We start from the raw sequence: 22,416 nt of genomic DNA on the forward strand, positions 1-22,416 counted from the left end.
ATTAGAATAGTGCACGATCTTGAATTACATTCTGAAGTCAAAGGAGTATAACAAGAATTGCCATAGTAGCCTGTCCACCCCCATGTGCTGAGGCACTCCCCCTGGAAGAGCACTGTTGCTCTCTTGGAAGCCATCCAATACATCCAAAATTCAGGTGTATTTCAGCTTCAGTATTCAGTTAAGGCTTTCCCTTTTGTGCATGTTTACAGGAGAAAGAAGACAACATTTAGTTTAATCCTGAGTCTTTTTCTTCTAACAATTTGGAGGCTACTTTCAAAAGAGCTGAAATGATAAATAGGATTTCCTGAAATGTTGCTGCTCAAAGAGGAGTCTATGGGGCAGCAACACTGGAGTCAGACTCTGCTTAGAAATGTAGACTCTCAGGTTCCACTTCATACTTAGTGGATAAACTGCCTTTCACAAGATCCCCCAGGTAACTGGTAAGAAAGTACATTAAAGTTTGAGAAACACTGGCCCAAAAGACAGAATACTAATTAACAGGACTGGGGATTGGGACTGGGGGATCGAGGTCAGATACAGCATCTGAAGTTGAAGAACGAACACATTCTTTCAGAGCTTGGTGTTCTGCAAGTTTGGTATGTGATGCCTGCTGTTCAAGGTTTTTGGCACTAGAGGGTGACATTGGGCTGCACAGCTGAGGGAGAAAGGCCTCCCTCCAGGAAGCAAATGGGCATCTTAAAATGAGGTACTATTAAACACTTTTGGTCTCGTGTTAAATTTTCTCCAGTTACCAAATAATGACTGACATTTATTAACATGAACCATGTGCCAAGCACTGGGCCAGGCCTTTCATGTGAATGGCTTCATTTAGTCCTCAGAGGGGCTATTATTGCCCTACTTTAAAGATAAATTGGAGCTTCAGGAGGTCAGGGAATATATTTATGGTCACACAGCTAGGAAGGGCTGAGAAGCGATGGATTGGACTGAGTCTGTCTGTCTGTGAGCCTGAGCTCTGATCCTCCACACTGCACTGTCCCCTCTCTTGGCTCCTCTCACAACCTGCAGGGCATGCATAATTAAATAAACAACTGTGACTTTGTTAAACAACTAAAATAGAAAAACAAAGAATTAAGTTACAATTCTGTGCATTTTTAATGCACTTTCTTTGGGAGGCAGGAGAGCACAGAGGTTATGTCTACAGGCTCTAAAGTTATTCTGTTCAATACAGGAGCCACTAGCCTGGCATGGCTATTGAGCACTTGAAATGTGGCTACTGTGGCTGAAGAAGTGAATGTTTAATTTGCTTAATCCTGACTGGTTTACCTTTAAAAACTTGGTCCAGGTATTAGAAGCATTTAAGTATGCTTGGAACAACTAGGGTATGTGAATCTACTTTTTCAACTGTCAAGTAGTTTTGATAAAAATTTCATGCCTGAATTAAAATGCACTGTAAGTGTGGAATACACACTGGTTTTTCAAAGACTTAGTATAAAAAAGGATAGAAAATATTTCATTAATAATTTATGCATTGATTACATGTTGAAATAATATTCTGGGTACATGGATTTATATAAAATATGTTATTAAAATAGTTTCGCCTATTTCTTATTTTACTTCTTTAATGTGGCTACTAGAAAATTTTAAATGATACACAGGGCTTATGTAATAATCTTGTTGGACAATGCCATTCCCAGAGACAGATTGTTGGGTTCAAATTCTCATAGCTTAATATGAGATATTAATATTCTTAACAGCTATGAGAATGCTGTATCCCTCCATTTCCTCATGTATGAAATGGTGAAAGAATACCTACCTCACATGGTTGTTGAGGAGGTTAAGTGAGTTCATATTTGTAAAATGCTCATCGAATGACAATTCTTCATGGGTCTTTTGTGTTTCTGTATATCTTATAAAGCAGAAGCACTGAATGCCTTTGTTCTGAACTATCTTTTCAAGGATGCTTACATAGCAAACAGCCTTGGAAAAGAGGTAGCTTCTCCCTCTAATACAAAGATCAGGTAGTTTTGCCTACTGTTCATCATAAAAGGGTTGGTATTCCTAAGCTTGAAGTTCCTTTTCTGCAACTGAACCCACTGTGTGTGCAAGTAGCACCTGGCCCCTTCTGTGTTACTTTATGAAATTTGGGGCTCAGAAAACTGGATGTTGGTTATGGTTATTGTTTTGAGTAATAAACTGTCCTTTGTCTCTGAACCAGGAGTTTCATGTCTTCTGCCAGCATTCATGAAATTGTGACAGCCTAATTTGTTAGCTTGTAGAGTGAAATCTCAGACCCTTCATAGTTCTTTATGGTACTTAGAATAGGTGCCTGGCACATAGCACTACGTAAGTATTAGATGTTATTACTTTTACCCCCCACTTACTTGCACATGGTTGAGCTGAACTGCTACTGTCTTATGCCTTTTGTGTCTACTTCCATTTAGGAAAAGATCTTTTTTTTTCATTTTTTGGGGGGCCCCTGACATTATGCTTAACTGTACCTTATTGTTCATGCTTCACAGTTGACTTCAGGTTGCATGTGGTAAAATTGTTAGAACTGAATCATAGAGACAGCCTAATGGATTTGATTTGCGCTCTCTCTGAATGTTGTTGGTTATGGCTCCAAAATTCTTCTCTTCCAGGAGAATTTTATAGAACTAAAAATAAAGGCACATAGAAGCACTCCCATGCCCCTGGTTCCTCTGTCTGTACTTTGGGAAGTTTGGCATATGATAAGAGTCAGCCACTATCACTTGTGTCCACCAACATTCTATGTATATGGTGCTACTCTTCATCTGTATACTCAGAGATGTGCGTACACATTATTACAGTGCATAGTTTCCACACATGCATAATGGTTTTAACTGTACTATAAAACTATACCTAGAGTTAAAAAATTTTATTGGTTTTGGTCAAAAGCCAATGTAAAAAATTTCAGAGCAAAGGCTATACAGTACTCTTTAGTACTGTAAGAGTACAGTATACTATTTGGAATAAGCTATGGGATCAAAACATAACAAAGTCAGAGGGAATGTGAAATATTTTAGTGTGGATTATATATAAGGGATTATCAAACAAACACATCACCAACACATATAAACTGAACTCTCTGAATTGCTTTTAGGTCTGGTTTTTGAAGGAGACACTCTATTTTCATACTGGTAACTTAAATTTAAATTTAATTAAAATTAAATAAAATTAAACATTCAGTTCCTCAGTCACACATTTCAAGTGTTCCATAGCTACATGTGGCTGGCTAGTGGCTACTGTATTGGACACTGCAGACAGAATACATTTCTATCATCACAGAAAGCTCTACTGGGCAGCCCTTGCTCTAAAAAGTGCATAAATAGGGGCACCTGGCTGGCTCTTTCGGGTAAGCATCCGACTTCAGCTCAGGTCGTGGGTTCCAGCCCCGTGCTCCGCATCAGGCTCTGTGCTAACAGCTGGGGGCCTGGAACCTGCTTTGGATTCTGTGTCTCCCTCTCTTGCTGCCCCTCCTCTTCTTGTGCTCTGTCTCTCAAAAATAAATAAATGTTAAAAAAAATTTTTTAAGTGCATAAATATTTGAATCAGACGGTATGTCTTGTTCTGTAGTGAGCAGCATTAAAAGTTGCTTCCAAAAGTTCTCTACCTAGAATTGACATAATTCTAGATAAAGTGATTTTCTACTTTTTCAAATCTGTATCTTCATTTAAATATATCTATTCACAGTGATATTTTCCTTTAAAAATATTTTTCTCTTGATAGGAGTCTTTCACAGCTTTCTGTTATGACTACCTACTATCTTGGCACAATTTGCATAGCTTAGAACTAGCATATATTTTGTTTATGGTTACATATTGCCTTAGCAACCCAGTTTAGGTTTATTTTGAACAGGTAGATGAATTCCAGCATACCTGAAAATATCGTAGCTGTTTGTGCAATTATGATGCTATTGCTGAAATGAAAACAGCAGCTGTGGTACCAACAGCAAGCAGCCCCAACTTCACATCATGAGGATGACCAACTGCCACGCACAAATATTCGCTCTGTGCTCCTGTGTACATTCTACTCAATGAAGCACAGGCCTGGAATTAAGATATAGGACACATCCTCGGTTCCCTTTTGGAGGCAGAGCCATGTTTCCATCGAGGACAGTATTACAATTCTGGCCTTGTAGTTAAAACAGCCTATAAACCTATAAAACAGGCTTTAGATCCTTGCCCTTCAAAGTGTGGGATGGGACACGTACCAGCTGTATTAGTATTACCTAGGAATTTATTAGAGATATAGAATCTCAGGCCCCACCCCAGACCTACTGAATCAGAATCTGGATTTTAGCAAAGCCCCCTGGTGACTGGAGGCCCACTGAAGATTGAGAAGCTCTGCCTTAAGATAATGAAAATGAGACCTCAGGAAGTCCGATGACATTTGTGGAGCGCGGGGTTATGAGTTAAACTGTGTCACCCTCACAAAATGTGTATGTGAGATTCCTAACCTTCAGTACCTCAGAATGTGTCCTTATTTGAGGAAAAGTTCTTTACAGAGGTAATCAAGTTAAAATGAGGTCGTTAAGGTGAGCCTAAATCCAACATACCTGAGGCATGGCCAAAAATTTTTTTTTTTATTAAAAAAAATTTTTTTAATGTTTTATTTATTTTTGAGACAGAGAGAGACAGAGCATGAGCAGGGGAGGGGCAGAGAGAGAGGGAGGCACAGAATCCGAAGCAGGCTCCGGGCTCTGAGCTGTCAGCACAGAGCCCGAAGCGGGGCTCGAACTCACAAACCATGAGATCATGACCTGAGCCGAAGTCAGACGCTCGACCGACTGAGCCACCCAGGCGCCCCCAAAATTTCTTAAACAAAAGCTAGAAGATCTCTGTTTATTTGTATGTTATGTATGTGATAGATATGTGATATTTTTCTATGTCTGGATTATATTGGCAAAATTAATTTGTAAAGAGCTTTATTTAATTGGTTTAAAGAAAAAAAGCTCTTATGTAAATTAAGTAAACTAATCCAAATATTTTTCGAGTTCACATGATTGGAGATAATTTTTGATAAATAAAATCTCCTTTAAGTTGTTGGTTTAATAAAAATGGCGTGTCTTCAGAGTTAGCATATATTTTTTTTAACTTTAGAGAGAGAGAGTACATGTGGAGGAGAGGCACAGAGGGAGAGAGAGAGAATCTTAAGCAGGCTCCACACCTAGCACAGAGCCCGATGTGGGGCTCAATTCCCACAACCCTGGGATCATAACCTGACCCATAATCGAGAGTCCAACAGCCAACAGACTGAGGCACCCAGTTGTCCCCACAGTTATCAGCATTAAATATAATGCCAATAAATAACTGATTCTCCCTGGGCTTATTAGTCAAATAAATTCATGTTATCTCTGTTTCAAAATTTGTTAGCAAGAAAATCCACTTGAGATAGTATCTAACTTGTCCAATGTCTCAAAGTTTTTGTGAGTAATATAAACATAGTTGTTGGGAACAAATGATTTAGATCAACAAATATGGGATAAGAGCTTTTAGGCACAATAATTATGTTTTATGGTATGTGTACTTAAAAAAAAGTAGCTTCCACAGATTTTTTTGGTAACTTGAAACTGTCAGGTTTTGCTAAGTTAAATTAAATGTTGGCATTTCATTAAATATCTGGATCATTTTCCAAGCAAGATAAAACACCAAAACATTGACCACTGAACATAGGTTTGTCTACTTTTGTCTTCCTATTGCTGAGAAACTAAAGATAAACTTAGGACTGTTAGTAACCATGTCTTGTGCCACACTGAAAGACTGTACTATTTAAAATGGCGTATGCTTCTAGGTATTATAAAATGCATTTATAAATTTGTTGGTCCACAATTGCTTACTTATTAGTGTTCACTAAGAATTAAGGGATTCTAATATATAGAATATATATATAGAATATATATAGAGAAAATATATATATTAGAATTCTAATATATATAGAGAGATAGATATGAATGATAAGGAGGGAAGAAAATGACCATATATGAGAAGAAGGCAAGGAAGGGTGTGCATTATTGGTAAGAGAATAGTAAGTTGTAGAAAGTTTGTGGAAAAGAAATCTTTGAAAAGGAATTTTAATGTGTGGTCCAGCTAGCTAAGATTTAATCTTAAATCTTTTAAGATTAAATCATTTAAATTAATGAATTTATTTAAAAATTAGTTAATATCGGGGCGCCTGGGGGGCTCAGTGGGTTAAGCGTCCCACTTTGGCTCAGGTCATGATCTCACCGATTGTGAGTTCGAGCCCTGAGTTGGGCTCTGTGCTGACAGCTCAGAGCCTGGATCCTTCTTCGGATTCTGTGTCTCCCTCTCTCTCTGCCCCTCCCCTGCTCGTTCTCTCTCTCTCTCTCTCTCTCTCTCTCAAAAATAAATAAAAACATTTAAAAAAAGAGAAAAGAAATGGAGTAGTTAACAGACTCCTATCTAAGATTTCCCAATTTCAAATCTGTCATCCACATGGATTTTCGGATTAGTAACATTAATAGAAATACTTGTTACAGCATTAGCTGTATTAGTTATTAGCTGGAAGGAACCTTACATGAGGAAACTGAGTCCTGGTGCAGCGAGAGATTTATGCAATATCACCTGGCTAATTAGGTGTAGATACAAGACCAGGATCCGCATTTCACAGCTCTCGTCCAGGGTTCCTGACAATCTACCTGGAATACATGGCTTTGGTAGCTGGAGATCATAGAACAGTGTCTATGATAATATACATTGCTTTACATAAAGCACATGGATTTTGCATCAAGTAGTTTTAATTATAAGGCTATAAATATGTCAAAAGGATCTGACAACATCTTCTTAAGTTATAAGAGTGAGCTCAAGTAGTTTCTTTTTTTTTTTTTTTTTTAAATTTTTTTTTTTCAACGTTTATTTATTTTTGGGACAGAGAGAGACAGAGCATGAACGGGGGAGGGGCAGAGAGAGAGGGAGACACAGAATTGGAAACAGGCTCCAGGCTCTGAGCCATCAGCCCAGAGCCGACGCGGGGCTCGAACTCCGTGACCGCGAGATCGTGACCTGGCTGAAGTCGGACGCTTAACCAACTGCGCCACCCAGGCGCCCTAGCTGAAGTAGTTTCTGATGTGGGCATATTCCTAAGAAGAATGAGTTTTATAGTCAGGAGGTACCCAGGCTTCTCCCTCCCTCTTCCTTGGCCCCTTGTTTCCTCTTTTAAATTCTGTTGGTTTTAACATTAGAAAATGTCATAGAGAAATCAAACATAAATCAAATTATGGAAATGCAGAAGAAAGATTTCATCCAAGTTGTTTTTCTTCCTTTTATCTTCTCATCTTTGAATGATGGTAGGTTTTAATCTCCAGAGAGACCTCTTTGGAACTCCAAATAGGAAAAACTGTACCTTTTCTATGAGATACTAAGCATAGCTGCTATCTTCCTTTGGAAATAGTCTATTAGTATATATATATATATATATATATATATAATGAGTGTAAATAATCAAATTCATAAAACTATCTCTTGAATTAGCTATCAGACTCCTGGACAAAACTAGCTGATAGGTTTTGTTTTGGTTTGTTTGTTTTTGGAGCTGATACTTCTAATAGTACATATGTGAGGTGTGAAAATTCTTTTTTATTAAATGTTAATTTATTTTGAGAGAGAGAGACAGAGAGCAAGAGAGCGAGCTATCTGTCAGCGCAGAGCCCAATGCGGGCCTCAAACTCACAAACCATGAGATCATGACCCAAGCCGCATCAAGAGTCAGATGCTTAACTGACTGAACCATCCAGGCACCCCATGAGGTATGAAAATTCTTAATGACAACTGTGGGAATGCCTTTTCCATTGGCAGCTGCCTAAATAATTTAAGGGTTTGTATCAGGTTTCCAGGTAAGATCTCTCTGACTTCATCTTCCTGTGATTACATTGGGATTGAAGGCAATGAATTATGAATGTGTTCTCTTACAGGAGATCTCTTCGTGTCCCTTCGTAATTTCACTATGTTATCTCTTCTCGTCTGTGTCTAAAGCACTCTAATTAATACATGTATCATGTTCTAAAAAAGGAAAACAGAAACCATTACAAGTGTTTACAACAAAGGAAATTGAATGTGGGGGAATTGATTACACTGGTGATGGCAGAGCTGAGAAGCCAATCAAGGGAGAGCGAGGGAACCCAGAGAGATTAGCAACAGCAAAAAACCAGTTGCGTCTCTAGGCTGTTACATACGTATGATTATTATTTTCCTTAAGGCAAGTATGCAGGAGCTGCTCTGTCAGGGATTACAAACGTAGAAGATGCCCTCAGGAGATTTATGATCTGGTTGGAAGACCAGACATGCACAGGAAACACAGGGTGATTAAGGGCTAAACTGTGGGGACACAGGCTAAGACCTAGAAGTGCAGTGCCTGAGGAAGAGAGAATTCTGGTGCTCCCCGGCCAATGTGGAATGAACTAAAGGGTACTTTTCATGGAGTGATTTTGCCTAACTTGAAACTTTTAGAGACTAAGCTGATCCCAGGGATTCTGCCTATGAATAAGCACCTTATGACACTTTTTATTCTCTTAGAAATAATGATCTCTTATGGAGAAACAGCTTTTCTTCTCAATGAGTCAAAGAGATGTATTTATTCAGGAAGAAAGGAGACCCAGATGAAATCATTTTGCTCTTCTAAAGAATATTGGTGGATTATGGGGCTCCTGGGTAGCTCGCTCAGTCGGTTAAGCGTCTGACTTCAGCTCAGGTCATGATCTCGCAGTTCATGGGTTCGAGCCCCACGTCGGGCTCTGTGCTGGCAGCTCAGAGCCTGGAGACTACTTTGGATTCTGTGTCTCCCTCTCTCTCTGCCCCTCCCCTGCTTGTGCTCTGTCTCTGTCTCTCAAAAATGAATAAAACATTAAAAAAAAAGAATATTGGTAGATTTAAAATTTATGTTCAAAATACCATATCTGACGATATATATAAATACTCCTGATAGGGTTAATTGGAGGCAAATGGCAAGTTTTGGGGTATCTGCAATAATCTTTTCTCATGTCCCTCCCCTTCTATATACTTCTTCCTTTCAATTTGGGCACTCAGTACTCTCAACTGCTCTTTTACATTTTTCACTTATTAATTCTTACTGACTTAAAGGGATCAGATTTAAACTATTTACAACGTAGAATAAATTTGAATCAACATAACCTCTTATAGCCATCTGATATATATATACATATATATACATATATATGTATATACATATATATACATATATATGTATATACATATATATATACATACATATATATGTATGTATGTATATATATATGTATGTATATATATGCAATGAAACTGACCCTTAACATTGGCATATATTTTGGGGAATAAAATTTTAAAATTAGAACATGAAAAGTGACAACAGGAAAGCATATTTTAAAGAAGTAGTTTGTGTACAGAATATTTAAAAATAAGCATTTATATAACCATTCTGAATATTTGGGAAAAAATTTTGAATACTAAAATAAGAAAGAATTTTAGAATAGCACATATACATCAGGTCATAAGATAAAGTTTAATACATTTGATCATGTTAAAGGACACAAAACACAGCCAATCTAACCAAATTTCAGGCATGCATTTACATAAATATATTAAATTAAGAAAAGAAATTGTACACTTAAACATCCTTTTCACCTAAAAATCATTAAATCCACAGATCAACAATAAAATCCAATTCTCTGCATTTACCACTTTAAGATACAATCGTTCTATTTTAAAGATAACACAAATACACTTGTTAGAATTTATATGCATTATACATATATTATATATTACATAGATAGTGTGTATACATATGTAGTGTTTGTACAGATAGATAAATATATATATACATGGGTGTGTGCACACGTACAGATACACACAGATGTACTTTAGGCCATCTGTACTATTATTGCTGGACTCTAAGTTGAGCTGAATTGGAGCTGCTTGGGTGTGACTGGTTATTGTCTTTTGCTTCAAACATGTTCATCATACCCACTGGGCTCACAATCCCCCATTGTAAACATCCTTGCCTTTTCTATAGCACATAATCATTCCAGGCACTTCAATAAATATTTGTGGAGTTAATGAATGGAAAGGTAGCTGAATAATAGAAGATTGATCAAAGAGAACTGAATGTTTTAATAACTTGGTTAAATAAATCAGATTAAGTCAAATTTAGAGGGATTATCTGAGCCAATGACTTTGCCTATTACCCTTCAGAAGAACATTTATGCAAATCCCAACTAGTACCTATATTACCTCTGCTCCCTCAAACATGTACCTGCCTTTACCACTTGTTCTCACAGCTTTCCACGTCCTAACAGAAATTCAGGCAAGGATTCGTTACTTGTCAACAACTTAAAGGAAAATGAACAGCTAGAAGAACAAAAACACATTAGAAGAATAAGAAAGCTAACTATTCTTTAAAACTGGACTAAATTAATCATAAAGATAAAGCCAGGGAAGACACAGGGGTTTTGTTTTGTTTTTTCAGATTTCTTTTATGCTTATTAATGATAATGATTTGATAATTTTTTCATTTTAATTAGATGTGTTTCTTTCAAATTAATATGTCCTAGGGAATCAAGCCACCCAAATTCCATAGTACCTTCATATCATTTATCTTGTTACTATGTGGTTCTTGGTGAAGTGCATGTCCAAAAATGTCCTGTGGATATGAGATACGGAGAGCACCTGATTCTCGTAAGGCTGTCAATTTAATTTCTCAATAATAGTATTATGAATAGAATGTATTAGGTTCTACTATACATGTAATCTTAACTTATTCTAGGAAAAGTCATGTCTCAGATTTTAAGAATGGGGTAAAGAAACACCCAACATACATTCTGGGCATAGACTACACCAAACCTGATCACACATTGTTCATATGAATGGAAACTATTGGCTAGTCGTCAGTGCAAAGAGAAATGTACTGGAATTAGTTTCTAACTATGAAGACAAAGTTTATTATAAATTTATCCATTATGAATTTTACAGCACTGTTAATGTTCTGTTCTTTCAATCCTATGTGCTAAAAATGTGTTTTTTTTAACTTAACATATTACAGTCAATTGAGATAACCCACCAAACATTTGTTAATTTGCATGTATATATAAAATATACATATATTTTGATTTTAAGTAATATATAATTGACACATGCAAAAAAATATCCTTACTGAAACTAGATGTCTGACTGTGGTATACATGAGCAAATTCTAATAGGTTAGAATTCATGTTGAATTGATATCTTTTTTTTTTTTTTTGTGGTAAGTCAGTGTGTAATCTGGCTAAAAAAAAAAGCATTAACAATTTTTAGACCTAAGGCTTTATGTGGATACCAGGAATCCATTATTTACTCTTTATTTTTTCAATCTGCTTATATATGACCTATACAAAAGAAAGCAAGGTAAATGATGGGCATCTCCTGGGTTCAGATTTAATTGGAGATTTTAAGAAAAGTGCTGAGCTGACAAATGAATACATCTCTTCCTAGCAGCTAGGGAGGGTACCACTATGATGGACAAGAAAATGGCACTCGTGCTGTCTTGAATGCAGCTCACTGTCCTAAACACTTATTTTAAAGCAATTTTAAACCTTACGAGAAGATATTTAAGAGACAGAAGTGTTGAAGTTGGCTAGGATTAGTGTTTGGCAGATTTTAAGGTCATGGTTTTAGTATTTTTCATATCAAAATGCTTCTATTATTCAGTGTCCACCTTCTCTGACATCGTTAATTATTGGAGGTATGACTAATTTGTGTTAGAGTGATGAAGAGAAAGAACGTAAGATAGCAAACGTATTTCTTTAGGATATTCTGAAGAGGGCCTTTCTGAAAGTATTCATAATACTAGGCTCACTAACTTCCTAGCACGGATACAGATATATGTACATTTTCTGGGCATGGAACTTTGGTCTGATTTCTCTGCAAGTTCAAGTCTCAACCCAGAGGTGGGGAAAGGAGAGATTTGGAATAATCTTCAAAACAGGCTCCATACAGATGGTCATGCTTGACTAGGAAATAGCTACTAACTTTTACTACTGTTAGCTCAAGCTCTTGACTGGGGTATTCTTTGTGTTTTCCTGTATCTATGATGGAACACAAGCCAAGCTGGAGCATCCAGGATTGTAGTCATTTATCCTTTTGGTTATTTTTTTCAACAACTGTAATAGGTTGATCTAATATATTCATATTTGTCTACTGTTCTTCATGATAGAGTCTGAGCACATGTGACATTGGGATAGGGTGTTTTTCAGGAAAACAAAGATCATAATGAGCAAAATCAATAGCTATCTACCCCAGGACATCTTCATTATGGGTGTACTACTGAACACATGTCTGTTTAGTCAAAACCGATAGAAATGGAAGAGCAGGAAGAGGTTACAGGAAGAAGGATACATGGGGGGGGGAGAGGGAAGGTGAGAGAAGAGAGACAGAGAGACAGAGAGAGAGACAGAGATGGGGTAGAGATAAATACTATAGGTAACATTCTGTAGAGACGCTCAGAAACTTTAATATATCAATCAGCCAACTACATCTGCCTAGGGTATACATATTTTTCCTCTTAAAAATTTGGTCTTGCTTTCTCTTTTCTGTTTCAGAGCTAAGAATGTTAGACTAATAATTAAGTTTAAGTTAATGTGTGCTTTGAAAGACCCTGGATGTAGCATCTAACCTCATATTTCATACCTGGTAGGCTTATTATACAGTTTATGATTCAGAGATTAAAAAATAATACCGAAAAGAAACATATTAAGGTTGTTAATACATTGGGCTGTAATTATTTTCAAAGGAATCAATAGAGAAGAGGCACCTGCTCTGAAGTATATAAATGAAAAAGAGAATGGTTTTCTATTCAGGTCGTGCATCTGTGTTGTATGTGTATGTTTCTCTGCTCTTTCTTTATGAGATAGTCCAATAATCTGAGAAAACTTCTGAGTATTCTTTGTGAAAGAATAAGACCTATATTTTACAATAGCCACACCGAAACAAAATTCCAAGAAGAAAAGGTATAGATGGAACTTTTTATCATTGCACACCTTATTTTTTTTTAACTCTTCTTTTCTTTTCAGTTTAATGAATGCCAATTCAGTTTTCTTCTCATTACCTTAAATAACTGGCCAGAAAGCAGGGTTCTATTAACCAGGACAAGAGTTTGGCCAAAGCCATGGTAGAAAGTTTTTTTTTTCCCAACCCTTTATAACTTCCCTAACAGCATTTCACATTAAATGGACACCCAAAGCTCAAGGTCCAGAATGGACAAAGGGATAATAATATACATTTTTCTATTTCTTTATTTTAGCTTTATCTCACACATCTACACTCATACCAAGGACATGATTTTTTGCATTCTGATTGTGTGCTTCCAGAACCAAGTAGACATTGCCATTCACAGGACAAAACAATAACTTTTTCCCTAGCTCATACTTTTAACCAATTCCTACCTGCCTATCATGGATCATTCAAGAGAATTCTCCAGTCACAGTTTAAAAATCTGACTGGAAAAAAACAAGGTCAAAAGATTTTTTTTGAAATGATCACTGAGTTTAAAATATGTCGCCATCAATTAGCCACCGCTATTTACGTCTCTCCCAAGAACAAAAATAAATGGCTCCAACGACTTGACTTTCTTTGCTCGGGTTTAATATCCATGGATCTTGCTATCTTCGCTTTTAGAAGAGTTTAGCCTTTTATTCTAATGATTCACAATAGAAAAGGCAGTGACACCTGGGGTACATATGTTTTTCTAAGACATTTGAAACTCTTTCACTTGGGAAAGGACTGTGTAAACGTTTGGGTCTGGTCAATTTAATATAGATATTTTTAAACAGTAGAACTAATGGCAATATAACACCTTTTCATTTGGAAAGATTCTTTTGGAAGAGATGGAAAGATTAAGTGTGTAAGAAGAAACCCTGGATTTTTCAGATTTTGCTGAATATATAGCAGTATCCTTATTGTTTTCAGTGAAACTATGAACAGGAGAATGTGTAATAAAACTGCACAATTTGACAGATTTAGACAGCTGGCTCCCTCACCAGAAGTTCACATTTTGTTAATGTCACCCACGTTGAATAAGGGACGATTAGATGGTAAGGTCCATTTACAAAAATGGTTGTCAGGACATTTTTTTTTTTAATTGTAAAACTTTCTGTGATGGAATTCAGTAAAAGGGCTATGAAGAGAAAGCAAAGGAGACAAAAGACTGCTATTAACCTCCAGATGCGGGCTACTGCAGGTTCATTGCAAGATTTGTCACACTCTTGGGCCAATGAAGTGTTAGTGTGACTAGAAGGGACCACCCCTTTTCTGGGGTAAGAGGGCAATTTGGTCTCCATGCTCATTTAATCCTGAGACTTCTTTGAATAGACTGTCAATTGAATCTAAATTGTGCAAAATTATGCATGCACTTTTTAATGCAGGCTATTGTTCACTAAGCACTGAACCAAGATTTCTCAACCCATTTCCATTTGGCATGAGGTCACTTGAAACTTAAGCAATCATATATGGAAGACAAGAGCAGTGTACTTAACCAACCTTTCTACATAAATGCTCACTGTGCTTTAATTGCAAACCTCTCACTTTAAAACAATAGAGAAATACTGGTTACCCGATTTTATTCTTTTTAATTGAGGTTCATATTCCCAAAGGTAAGGAGTGGGTTTGGAAAGTCAGCCTGTGCTCATATTCTATACTAGTCTACAATTTAGATTCTGGAAGAACAGATGTTTACAGAAGGACAACCCATAGCGGGTGTGTGCACGTCACGATAGATGCTTTCTCAGTAGTGCAAAGAGGCCTTATGATTTTGTTATAATCCAAATGTGGAGAGGTGGCCTCAAAAACCAGTAAGAAAAATGTCTATCAGACTTTTTGCAGTTTTAAATTAGATCATGGCATTTCTTTAAAAACCTGAACAGAACATTTATAGAAATTTATTCATACATTAACCAAAGAGGATTTTCACTGAGGTCTTAAAAGGAACATATACATTAAAACTCATATTTGGCAAGAATTAGTATTTTAAGCTTACATAGCCAAGATTTGTTAGAAACGAGTGAGCTCTTCTCCAGTGAGTTTCATTCAGTGTGAAATCTGCAACGTTCTAATCACATATACTCTGACAGTCTTGCTATGGTGAAAAGCACTTTACATATGTTTAATGCTGGAATTTTATAAGGATTGGCTGTTTTCTTGCTTTTTCATCCGTCGTTAATGATTACATGTTGGCACAGGGGCACATTGCTAGATTAGATCCACAGCACATTAAAGACTGTTTGCTTTCTCACTCCCCTTCTTTCCAATTAAGTTGGTGAAAAATGTAACTTTAGTATTTTACAGGACAGGGCAAAGATGTTTCATCTAGGTGATGTCTATATTATAAAAATAAAATAAAAAATATAAATAGGTAACACAAACCCAGTGCCTATTGTTAGATACAATATATAATAAAAGCAGACCTTTTAGGAAGATTGATTTCAGAATATGCCGTTATGATTTAATTATAAAACGCTTGAAAACAATCTTGAGATTAAACTAGAGTAACCGGATTTCTCTGCCAATAAGAAGGTAAGTGGGTAACATTCTGTAATTGGGTACATTGATACAAATGAAGATTACAATTTTATATCGTCGCCCATTTAGAAATTCATCAGGGAGTTCTGAAACATTCTCTCACATTATAATCCTTTAATATAAAAATATTGCCTTTTTTATTAGATCCATCAGATTGCACAGTAATGTTTCAAAACTCCATTAAAGTTGACTTTAGCTATTACAGACAGAAAATTCCTGGGAAGTCAGATAATCTCTTTTGGTGACATAAAAATTCCGTTATCAATTTACAATGGAATTTCTGTGTAAATTACCCCACACAAGGAAATATATATATTTAAAACCCATCTGTTATGCAACCACGCGTATAGGGGTTGTGAGTGTGTGTGTGTGTGTGTGTATGTGCATATGTGAACAAACGTGCCGACATACACACACAGGATCTGCACATTTCTGGAAATTATTTTTAAATTAATAAAAGAAAATGAAATCACAGGAAGTGTGTAGCAGGAGAACAGTCTTTCTTTTTAATGACAGGATAAAAAATAAATGCCCATTGGAAAGGAAGATTCAAACAGTCCCAGAAACTATACAATGTAACTTGTTAGATCCAGCAAATAAGATGTCATGTCAATGATCTGATCAAGAATACCTGCCCTGGTCACTCTGCGGATGTTTCTGTCCACTTGTTCACACTGAGGACCAAGATAGCCTTTTTTACAGAGGCACTTGTTCGGTCGCACACAGACACCTCCATGACGACACGCTGGCTCACATTTTGCTGGCAGGAAAAAAACAAAAGCGACAAAATCACACTCTCATTCTGCATGTCAGAAACAGCACCGAGTAACGAGGCCAACAAATATCTGATGAGTAAAGGGAAAGGAGGGGAAGAAGGAGGTAGCCAGTCAAACAGTGATCCAAAAGATAGTAAGTAACAAGAAGGAAAGAAGGTTTCCAGACCCACAGTTATGTGGAAGCCAGGACTCAGTAGAGAATGGGAGACATTTCCAGGGAAGCGGAGATCACGGGAAACCATTTCAAGCCCTTGCAGAACTGACTCTATTTAAAACGAGGATTTTAGTTCTTCAAATATGTCTGCTCCATGAGGGCATTTCCAACAGAGGGCCTTCCAAGTAACTCCATGTTCCCATTTCTCCAGGGCAGGGCCTTAATGTGGGAAGGGCCTGGCCTGAGAGGGAGACTCGGCAGCTTCAGCATCTCCAGGGCAACATACAGGAAGGGTCAGTTCTCAGTTTTGGTCAGATGGAACAGCTCCCTTAGATTCCTCCTGCCTTTAGCTCCCAGGAGGTGCACAGCATCGCTTCATCTCTGATTACACTTTGTGGCCCTTCTGGGGCAGTGCAGCGGGCCAATCCTTTTCAGGGTGGCTCTCCACACAGAATCTCTTCATAAAAGGATTTTTACCACCACAATATAGGTGGGAAATGTAAAGATTTACTGCTAAAATGAGATGGAGAGATAAAATTGGTTTTAGAAGTTGTCTTTTACTGATGGGATAAATGTGGGCTGTGCAGCCACCAAAGACAGAAACAAATTCCTTGAACACGTGTCTTCATACTTTCAAGGGACAGGGTTATTTTAACCTTTTCAAATGCATTAATCAAAACCCAGGGGTCTGTGGTTGACAAATGGAAAAGAAACAACAAGAGAATAATGAGATGATTTTCTTTTTTACATTTGTGGTTGATGAACTATGTTAGTATATGAATAAAGTTCTTGCTTAGGTCAAAAATATCATGAATAGATTACTTTTATAAAATGGTTCTGATCTTATATATTCAAATGATTTAAACTGATAAGTGGAAAGATTAAAGTACTTTACTGAAATAAAACTTCATGTTATCTCAAAGAATGTCAATTTTCATTTACATCACTTATTATTATCATTATTTATAATGGTATGTATAATGCACCTATATTTAAAATAACTTGTTTACCCTCAGTTTAAACATACTGTTGCTAGAAGGCACTCAATAAATTGTTATCTGATAACTTGAGGTGACTTACGAGGTCAGGCAAAATGCAAAGTAAGGAATAAAACAGAATGGACACTATATAAAAGAAGCAGAGAGAATAGGTATTGTCAGGCATTAAAGGGGGCAGAATGAAGATACATTATCAGGAATTAGAATATCTGTGCATTTGAACACTGATCCTCATTTTTTTGTCAACTAAGGAAAAAGAAGACAGAATGGGTAAATAAAATGTAAGCAGCTATTTTAACTAATATAATTACCTAATTTCTGTAGACTTTTAATTATGATAACTCTCTCCTAGATATATAACCATGGTATTAATCAACCAGGTAGTGTTATTAGTGCTGAATCAATTTAAACTTAAATTGTACACTGCGTATGTGACTGTAAATGTGGCCTACGTTTTGTTTGACAATATATAGAGAAGTTACGGTTGAAATTTTTGGAACAAATATGTGTTTCAAATAAAGAAAAAATAACATTTACACATTAACTATAATATTAAGTATGAATTTGTAACACATTTTCATTGGCAAGAGAGGCTTTAAGATTTGAAATATTTGTAAGTAATATGTATATGCTGGTTGTTGAAAACGCATTTGTTAAAAATGCATTTGTCCTTATGGAAATCTCCTCCAGTTTTACTGAGAAGTAATTGACATGTCTCACTGTAAAAGTTTCAGGTATACAGCATGATGGTTTGGTTTATATATATTGCAAAATGATTTCCCACAATAGATTTAGCTAACATCCATCATCACATATAGATAACATAAAAAGAAAAAAAAATTCTCCCGAAAATGGATTTTCACCACATACATCCTAGACGCTAGGTATCTGAATCTATCTAATTTTCTTCACACCAAGTAGAATTTAAACATCATTGCATGTAATTGAGGAAATCCCTGGTTAAAGGATAGGGTAACCGTGGAATAAATCTCTTCTGCTGTCTCTGAGCAGCTGCATACCTAGTTGATGGTTCACAAGGGAGTGGCAAAAAGAATTAAAAAATCTCATAATGTGCCCCTAGATAATTGCGTTTTCTCCTTTTTATTTAATAACACCCACTGAAAAACCCTGTTTTTAGTGCACTGTAGCAAGAAGGCAGGCAGTAAAGTTAGGGAGGGCATTTATGGGGTGTCTGGAAAATGCTGGCACTTGGAGAGGGGCTTTGCAAACACTAGGTCATTGGCTGGTGTGAAATCTCAAACCTAGGACTGAGAGCCTGTACAGATGATCTAGTTGTGCTTTTTTCATTTTTCACCATTTGAAAGGACTCAGTTATTTCAGAGTCTTTTACATTTATGATTAACTTATATATGTGAATTGTTTACATTAAGAGAATGGGAAAGATTTCATTTGCAAGTTCAGAAACAGACTGAGCATTCACATTATAAACGGCTAAATTCTGAGCCGTAGATAATTCTAGAAGACATAGCTGATGGTAAGTTCTTGAGTTCCTAAGGACTGCCCCGTGCCCAGCCTTTCCTGGGCACAACAGATATACTGACCAATTCTGCAGAAGTGCCCTTCCCATCCTGGGGTGCAGCAACACTTGCCCGTGGGGGTACAGTAGCCGTTCCGACAGAGCCGGGAGCATTCCGAAGTCAATGTCTGTGCAGGCTGTACCGTGGCTCTGCACTCCTCGGGCATCAGAGGTCTGCGTCAAAAGACAATGGATCAAAGTGTATTTGGGCTGAAAACCAGTATCAGGATGAAATCCCGCGAATTTGTAGCTTGCAAAGCATTTCTTTTCCTTTCTTTTAAGTGGGTCAGAAAGATGGACAACTTTTCTGAGAATACAAAATACATGCCAATGAAGAAATAACCTAACCAGTTCTGGACCAGAGAACATCATAATGAACATTACAAGAAATTTTGTCATGATCAAAATTCACTGATTAAAAATACAATTATATTATATTGGTGTTTTCTGTTTGGTAGCTAAACATTTCTAGTGATTAAAATTCTTAAAATAAAGACACATAGTTTAAAACTCCCCCCCCCCCTCCGGTTTACAAAAATGTTTAGGAATAATATCTGAGATAGGTTTCACTTGTTATTGGCATATTTGGCAATATCACAGGGTGAAGGCATTCATCTAAATGGCCACTTGCAGCCCAAAAAAGCTTGGGAATCATTTTTTGTTTAATTTACATTTCTCTTGAAATACCTTTCTCAGACTGATTTTTCTCAAAGGGATATCGTGTGTGTGTGTGTGTGTGTGTGTGTGTACGACTGACTCAAATTTTCAACCCTTTATGCAAAAAATAAACCATATATATATAGATAGATAGATATAGATATATATAGATATATAGATACATTTTCAGATCTTTTATTTTGTCCTGCTCTGAAGAAAAATAATGCTATTAGCAGCAAACAGAAACATCGTATCTGCTAAGTAAAAAGTCACAGACTTTGTTTTAATTGCTCTACAACTGCCATCACTGAGAGACGCCTTCAAAAGAAGATGTCTGTGGTTCTTACTGGTTCTGAAATAAGAGGCTGTCATTCAAGTTGGGCTAGAAGCATGGTCAAGTGCTCATCACCTAATGTAGGAGAAACAGTGCACAGTGGGATTCCTCTATCAGTCACTGTTGCCTGGGTCACAGTGTGGGGAGCAAGTGCTTTCCAAAAGTTCAGGAATGTAAACAAACACTCAGCACTACTCAGATCACCACCATTAGGATGGCCAAAGCAGTTGGACTCCTTAAGGACCATAACAAAGAAGGTGATAATTATAGGTCAAAGCCACCAGAAGAAGTAAATGATACAGCCTTCTAAGAGAAGCACATAATTAGGCCCTGTTGACTCCTTTTTCTTGAGACAGGTGATCTTGTTCTGTCCCTCTGGCAGTGAAAATACTTTGGGGCCTGACCTCCGGCTGTGTCTACAATGACTCAAACCATATTCAAAATACATAGTGACATCTTTTGCTTCTCTCTCCAATAAAAGTCCCACTCTATGTTGAAAGTACTGTTTTGCAACTAATGTGACAATTCAGAAAGCTCCCTTAACCTCTTATTTAAATCTAGAAATGTCAATTTATGTGAAAGGTCCTCAAGGCATTCCATGAGCTGGGCCTATTATCAGTCCGACAACATGAATAATTTCCATGTGTTCCCCAAGGAAGGGAGTCTTTCTGGGAGAGAGGGCAAGGTGCGATGAAGTGGAGAAAAAAATGAAATGGTTATGCCAAGGGAAGTGGGGGCATTACTTTCACCTTCCTGTTTTGTTGTTGAATACCCCAAGTCGGCTCTATTTCTTTCTCAATAAAATTCTTGGGGCAGGTGGGTGGCTCAGTCAGTTAAGCATCGGACTCTTGATTGCGGCTCAGGTTGTGATCTCATGGGTTTATGACACTGAGCCCCAAGTCAGGCTCTGTGCTGAAAGCAAGGAGCCTGCTTGGGGTTCTCTCTCTTCCTCTCTCTGTCCCTCCTTCTCTCTCAAAATAAATAAATAAACTTTAAAATAAAACTCTTACCTAGTGAAACAATGGTGGCATTTTCGATCACTAGAAGGGCTGTTTTTCAACAGCCATGAAGTTCTTCTGAGTCACAGGCATTCAATAAACAGGTATTGTTCAAATTATACTGGTAACCGAATTCTGTTTATCTAATTTCTACTGATTACTCACTCATTCACCCTCTTTCTGACTCATTCAAGAAAAAAAGACTCAGAAGTAGGGTATGTCAGGGACACCTGGGTGGCTCAGTTGGTTGAGTGTCTGACTTCAGTTCGGATCATGATCTCACAATTCTTGAGTTCAAGCCCATGCCAGCACAGAGCCCACTTTGGATCCTCTGTCTCCCTCTCTCTCTCTGCCCCTCCCTCACTCATGTGCACACGCGCGTGCGCTCTCTCTCTCTCACTCTCTCTCTGTCTCTCAAAAATAAATATTAAAAAAGTAGAGTGTGTCAAAAATATATCACACATTATATATGATGCAAAATATGCAGGCATGTAGCTCCTACACTCCTTGACAACATGGTTTATGTCTGAGCAGGTGAATTTAAAGAGGAAGAAAGAGGACTCTGGGGTGGCTGGGTGGCTCAGTCAGCTAAGCATCCAACTATGGCTCAGGTCATGATCTCGAGGTTCATGAGTTTGAGCCTTGTGGGGGGCTGTTGTCAGCACAGAGCCTGCTTCGGATCCTCTGTCTCCCTCTCTCTGCCCCTCCTTGCTCTCTCTCTCTCTCATAAATACACATTTAAAAAAATAAAGAGAAGAGGACACCATTTACATCAAGAATGTAAGTGACCAGTTAAACAACAGCCGCCAGAAGATGTTGCCCATTTAAGTCAAAGTGTTAAGCACTGATTCCGTGTATACTGGGAAGAGGAATGAGGATGTGACAAAGGAGGACTGGGAATGAAACACAATTCTTCAGGGCAGAGCATCCGCTTCCTGTTTTCCTGCTGATCCTCCAATTAGATGCCTTGACTATTTTTCACCGTTCAAATATGTGGAAACTCAGATAGGTAGGGGGATTCTAAGTTGGTTTTTGCCAAAGATTTAGTAAATGCTTATCTTTCTGTGGATGTAATTATTTCATACGTGGGCTTGTTTGCTTTAGCTAATCTGAGACTAAGGCTGTCATATATAAACATGATTCCCTTAAGTTTTTATTTAAATATCTAGGAAAATAATCTTTTTTTTTCTTTTATGAAGTGGCCAACTAACATTCCTCACTTAGCATGTTAAATAAATGCTCTCTCTCTCTTTAAATTGTTATTCTGTTGGGGATCTTTTAATTGAAAATTTACACAATGGATAGCCTATCTCTTATAGAAATTGACTTAATGAATGGGTTCTCCTATCTCCTTTTCCATCCCCATTGAAATGAAAGCTTTCTGAACGCAAAAGTGACATATTCAACCCTCTTCAACACCAGTCAC

At 37.2% G+C, this 22,416-nt stretch overlaps 1 protein-coding gene across 2 annotated transcripts in view; it reads right to left on the bottom strand.

Moving 5' to 3' along the window:
- Positions 1 to 9,473: 9,473 nt before the first annotated feature.
- Positions 9,474 to 22,416, bottom strand: part of HHIP (hedgehog interacting protein) — a 96,090-nt gene continuing 83,147 nt past the window's right edge. The window contains exons 12-14 of one of the 2 annotated variants that reach the window (XM_047856988.1): positions 19,027 to 19,175; positions 16,168 to 16,296; positions 9,474 to 15,334 (exon numbers count right to left, since the gene is read on the bottom strand). In XM_047856988.1, coding sequence (XP_047712944.1) covers positions 15,324 to 15,334; positions 16,168 to 16,296; positions 19,027 to 19,175 — 289 coding nt within the window. In that variant the 3' untranslated portion in view covers positions 9,474 to 15,323. The other variant, XM_047856987.1, reaches the window with a different exon arrangement.

This window comes from Prionailurus viverrinus, chromosome B1 (assembly GCF_022837055.1).
Source record: "Prionailurus viverrinus isolate Anna chromosome B1, UM_Priviv_1.0, whole genome shotgun sequence".
In the NCBI taxonomy this organism is placed as follows: domain Eukaryota; kingdom Metazoa; phylum Chordata; class Mammalia; order Carnivora; family Felidae; genus Prionailurus; species Prionailurus viverrinus.